Here is a 6,000-nt window from a genome sequence, read left to right as displayed (position 1 = left end):
CTTTTTAGACATTGTTATATTGAGGATGATAAGATAAAATCTCTCCTCTGGTGTTTGAAACATCATAGAGTTCTTTTTCAAAGCCCTTTGAAAAAAGGATGAGAACAAACAATTCAAAGTTTGAATGCTTTTTACATTTTCGGTTTTTCATGTTTATTGAATGAATGCATGGATTAATTAATACATGGACCATTTAGTTGGTTCTGAAAAGTTTACTATATACTATTAACTTAGTAAGAACTGTTTGAAGAACATGGAATTCCTTAGTGTCAGAATCCTTTATCACTGCCACATTATTATCTTTAGGAATAGATCTGATATCCATAAATTTTCCTTGAATAAAAATTCAACTATGCTACAGGTCTTATCTAAAAGAAAGCTGATAAATCAAGATTTCCCCCCCTCCTTTCCATCTCACTGGGGTAGGGGGTGGGGAAAGGGAGTGAAGTCTGAGAAGCAGTAGAGCATACTGGAAAGAGCCTGTCTATTAGAATTAGACAGTCTTGGTTCAGATCCACTTCTATTTATTATGTGTCTGATCTTGGGCCATTAAGTTACTCTGAGTCTCAGTTTCTTCATTTTAAAAATGAAGATAATGCTTACTTGGCAAAGTTACTGTGAAGATTAAGTAAATTAAGGAGTAGAAAGCATGTAACACAGAAACTGGATGATAGAATGAGCATGATAATGGTAGCCATTACTCTTACATTTGGGCAACATTTCATAAAACATTTAGCAAGAAAAAAAAGAATTTTATGCTAATTTTGTTTTTATTTATTTTTTAAATAAGAAAATGCCAAAGCCAGGAAAGGATTATGATAAGAGTTAGGAAATAAGGCGATTCACAATAGCCATGAGGTTAAAAACAACCCAGATCCCATCAAGAGATAAATGGATAAAAAAATGTGTTTTATACAAACAGTGGAATATTATTCTGCCTTAAATAAGAAGGAAACTTCGACACATGCTACAACATGGATAGACGAACCTTGAGGACATTTTGCTACATGTAACAAGCCAGTCACAAAAAGATAAATACTGTATGATTCCATTTATAGGAAATCTAAAGTAGTCAAATTCGTAGACATAGAAAGAAGTATCGTGGGCTGCTAGGGAGGGAAAAAGGGGAAACGAGAGGCTGTTTAATGAGTATAGGGTTTCAGGTTTGAAGATGAGAAAGTCTGGAGATTTGCTGTACAACTCTGTGAATATAGTCACTACTGAACTGTACATTTAAAAATGGGTAAGACAGTAAATTTTGTTATGTGTTTTTTACCAACAATAATGATAATAATAATAAAGGAAGTGGTAGGGAGAAAAAAAGTGAAGAAGTGAAGGTCTGGAAGTTTGGAGAAAAGGCAAGGGTTTTAGTGACATTAAGAAATGAGCTAGAATAGATTCCATGATACTTTTTTTTTTTTTAAATTTTTTTAATGTTTTATTTATTTCTAGGAGAGAGAGAGAGAGAGACAGCGTGAGCAGGGGGAGGGTCAGAGAGAGAGGGAGTCACAGACTGAAACAGGCTCCAGGCTCTGAGCTGGCAGTCAGCACAGAGCCCGACGCGGGGCTCGAACCCACGAACCGCGAGATCATGACCTGAGCGAAAGTCGGACGCTTAACCGACTAAGCCACCCAGGCGCCCCTCCATGATACTTTTAAAAACAAAACAAAACAACAAAAACCAAACAACCCATCTCTAGTTTTTCAGACATTAATAAAATAAACATTTATATCACTATCTCATCTGTGCCCAAATTCATCAAATAAACATTTACTACTTAAGTTCAAGGCACAGTGCTAAATTACTGAGGACCGAAAAAGCGTAAGAAACAATTCTGTCCTTCAAGGAAATGGACAAGTATAAACAATTATTATAAAACACTGCAAGCACAATTAAAGAGAGATAAAGTACGGAGAATTTAATGCAGAATATTATGGTAGAACAGATACGACTTTCTGATAGGAGTGGCATCTGAATTAGAAATCCGCAGGTCTTCCAAGAAGCTTTCATATCACAATCTAACAGGAAGTTAAGGAATGGGTGAAACAGGTAACAGAGATTAGAGGTGCAATGTTCTAGTTATACAATAAAATAAGTAAGTCATGGGGATGTAATGAAGGAATACAGTGAACAATATTGTAATAACTGTATGCTGACAGAGGGTAACTAGATCTACTGCGATGGTCATTCCACCATGTGTCAGAGTAGCAGCTCCCTATGTTGTACATCTGAAACTAACACATTCTAGTACATCAAATATAATTCAATAAAAACAAAACATTCTGAGATTTATTAATAGATATTATGGATAAGAAATGATCATAGGAACTCTCTTTTTTTTTTTTAAAAGGAATTATATCTAGTAATGAAAGGAAGGAAAGAGGGAAGAATATTAAGGATTTGGAGGGAGGAAGACTTCCTCAATTTCTTCATCTCTGCAGTTTCTATTTGTTTAATGAGCTCCTAATTGTCCTGCTTCTGTGCCCTTGTTCACATCATTACTTTAACTTGGACAATCCATCAGTATTCCTTTATATTAAAGTATCATATAATGATGCATTGACTAAAATTATAAAATGGTTTTAGATTAATAATTAGAATTGAACATAAAAGAAGACATTTTCTTCTATCATTTTAGAAGGAAACAAATTATGTCTACAAATTAATATAGTTTTAATGAATCCTATAAGTACTCTGGATTTTAAATGGATGACTAAGAAAGGTCATATTCACAAACTTGTTGCAGAACGTGGTACGTGGTATGTTAGAAGATGTTTAGCTAAATGAAAGAGGGGAGATGAGATTAGGGTCTTCAGGCCAATGATAGATTTCTAAGTATATCTTATCAAAGGCTTTTTCTCTTCTTTTACTCAACTCACGGTATGTACTATTATGATTTTCAAAAAACACATTTAACAGATAGTATTCGTGTTTCATATCTACAAGAATCATCATCGATATCACTTGCTCTTCACTAGGAAATAGGGAGGGACTCTGCTACCCCAGGACAAGAGACATTTCTGCTGAACAGAACTGGGGGTGTTGGTAGGGGGGTGGTGCTACTGTCATCTAGTGGTGGAGGCCAGAGATGCTAGCATCCCACACTGCAGAGAAACGCCCCCACCAACTCCACCCGGAACAAGAATCGTCCAGCCACTATGTTCAACACTGACTGAGAAAACCTGCTGTATAAAAATGTATTTTTCTTTTCTTTCTCTATTTCCCTCCTGTCCCCTCTTCTTTAAGTTTTATCTCTTGAATGAGAAACGGAACATATTTTATATCAAGAAAAAGAGAAAATGCTATTCATTTTTTTAATCACTGACTAGAAATTTGGTCCATACTGCATCTGAATCAGCACTGTTTAGACCAATGTACCAAGAGACTTTCCACCAAATTTTTGCTCGACCAAGGGAAAAACAGATTTTCTACTAGGCTTTATTGATTAATGACCATATAAAATATCAGGAAAAACAGAGCCCAAAGAAATAATCAGCAATTCATATTCACCTACAATGATATCCGACCGCTATCATTGGGGATTTGGAGTGTCTGCTAGTAGATTTCACAAATGATTCTTAATTTTTAAAAATGTGAGGTGTCTTGGTATTTGTTTTATGACATTTAAACCTAATATTTACATAGTTAGAAAATATACTCACCAATATAACAATATTTAGCCAAATATTTATAAGCCATGTACTTTAAAAATCCATTGAGAATTATGAAAGCTCCAAAATGTAAATCATAAGAGTATATGATATTTATTTTGTAACACAATAGATAAAACCAAATACCAAGCAGACTATTGTTTGTACTTTATACATTTTGATTCTTAGGCTGGAATCTGTTAATTTAAGATTCAGTTAAAATAAGCTTTAGTTATTTAAAAAAAATGCCAAGTACATGATTAAGATAAACTTTTTGTTCAGCAGAGAAAGAACTTCAGGAGTAAATAATGATATACCAAATCCATCCAAAACACTAGGTCTTCATCTTTAGTTTCTTAGACCACTCAGGTGCTTCTTTTTTGGTCTGTTAAAAAAAAAAAAAAAGGAAAAAGAAAAAAACTGAAAATCAAGGAAAATGCTTATAAGGAAAATAAGAGAGGCAATTCAGAGAACTAAGTACCTATATATATTGGGGCTTTGTATGTAAAATTGCAATAAATAATTTCTTAATTCAGAAGGATACGTAAGGGCAGAAGTTCAGAAATAATTTCTCACCTGGTATGTCTGTAGAAATAGCATACATCTATGTTTTCTGGCTAAAAGCCTGTATATTAACATATTGTACATAGGTAAGTATTTATAAATTGATTTTATTTTCAAAGAGAATTACAAAAAAATCAAGGACGTAGTTCTTTTCATTTGCTTATGCATCTATATATGGATATTTATCCACTCAATAGCTTTTTACTGAAGGCTTACTAGATCCAAATCACTGTACTTTGAGCTTCTGAATTGCTAAGTGTTTGCCAGAGTACTTCTTAAGCTTTACTGCTCAATTGTTTCCATCTAAAAAGAGTCTGGCTCTACTGAGTAGTAACAAAAAGGCAGAGGGGGAGGTTGACGGTTACAGAATAAAGCACTCAGAACTCTTTGTATATAAGGCACTGATTCCAATCAAAACATCCTATTTTATACCATATTATAATGAGTATACAGTGTACTTCCTTCCCACTAAGATCTGCTTCAAAGTAAGAAGGACCATATTCCTAAATATATGTATATATATGTATATATATGTGAAGGCACACAGATAAGTATGATAGCTTATAACTTTATCTTTTCAATATTGTTTTATATTCCATAGTGGGTGTACACAATGTTGGAAGTGACATTAATGAACAACTCCTCTTCACCTTATCCATGCCCCTGGCCAGGTTCAATTACCACCAAGTAAGTCGGTGGACCCTCCTCCACCCCCATTTTACACTTTGGCTCTAAGGAGCTATAGATACTCTCACAGGATGGTTCGTACTGGTGACTAAAATTCAGTATGTCAAAATGAACTCCCTCATTCTTCCATCGTCTCCGTCTTGGTGAACAGTAGTCTACTTTGCTCAGTCACTGGAACCAGAAATATCTGATTCCTCTTCATCCTAGGTTTCTCCTTCTTTCACTTACTAGATCCATTATAAATAAACTAAAACTTAACTTTTATTGAACATCTTTTTAACTTATTCTGTTCCTATCTTGACCTCACTGGGTCATCATTGTTTCAAGCTTAATTCCCATATGTCTTCCTAATTCTGATTTGGCTCACTTTCTGTTCAATTAATTGCCCAAAATCCTTCTAACCTTACCTTTCTAAAATGCAAACCTGTATTAAAACACTTCAGTATTTCCTTCTTTAAAACAAAGGTCAAAGTCCTTAGTATTTGAGGTGAAAGAGGGGTTCCTGGCTGGCTCCGTCGGTAGAGCATGTGACTCTTTTTTTTTAAATATTTTTATTTATTTTTAGGAGAGAGAGAGAGAGACAGCGTGAGTAGGGGAGGGTCAGAGAGAGAGGGAGTGACAGACTCTGAAACAGTCAGCACAGAGCCTGATGCGGGGCTCAAACCCACGAACCGCGAGATCATGACCTAAGCGAAAGTCAGACGCTCAACCGACTAAGCCACCCAGGCGCTCCATGTGACATTTGATCTCAAGTTCTTGAGTGTAAGCCCCATGTTGGGTGTGGAGCCTACTTTAAAAAAAAAAAGAAGAAGAAGGAAGAAGGAGGAGAAGGAGGAGAAGGAGGAGAAGGAGGAGAAGGAGGAGAAGGAGGAGGAGGAGGAGGAGAAGAAGAAGGAGGGGCCCCTCGGTGTCTCAGTTGGTAAAGCATCTGATGTTGGCTCATGTCATGATCTCCAGTTCTTGAGTTCGAGCCTGCATTGGGCTCTCTGCTCTCAGCAAAGAGCCTACTTTGTATTCTCTGTCTTTTTCTCTACCCCTCTCCAGCTCTCTTGCATTCTCTCGTTCTCTCTCTCTCAAAAATAAATAAAAATCAAAAGA

At 35.6% G+C, this 6,000-nt stretch overlaps 1 protein-coding gene across 3 annotated transcripts in view; it reads right to left on the bottom strand.

Moving 5' to 3' along the window:
• Positions 1-1,893: 1,893 nt before the first annotated feature.
• Positions 1,894-6,000, bottom strand: part of PIBF1 (progesterone immunomodulatory binding factor 1) — a 202,270-nt gene continuing 198,163 nt past the window's right edge. For all 3 annotated transcript variants that reach the window (XM_039240089.1, XM_039240091.1, XM_039240090.1), the window contains one exon: positions 1,894-4,036. In XM_039240089.1, the coding sequence (XP_039096020.1) occupies positions 3,986-4,036 (51 nt within the window). In that variant the 3' untranslated portion in view covers positions 1,894-3,985. The remainder of the gene's footprint in view (positions 4,037-6,000) is intronic.

This window comes from Hyaena hyaena, unplaced genomic scaffold (genome assembly GCF_003009895.1).
Source record: "Hyaena hyaena isolate Hyena2069 unplaced genomic scaffold, ASM300989v1 scaffold_166, whole genome shotgun sequence".
Lineage (NCBI taxonomy): Eukaryota > Metazoa > Chordata > Mammalia > Carnivora > Hyaenidae > Hyaena > Hyaena hyaena.
The sequence above is the reverse complement of the archived record's forward strand: the minus strand, read 5'-3'. Positions and strand labels throughout refer to the sequence as shown.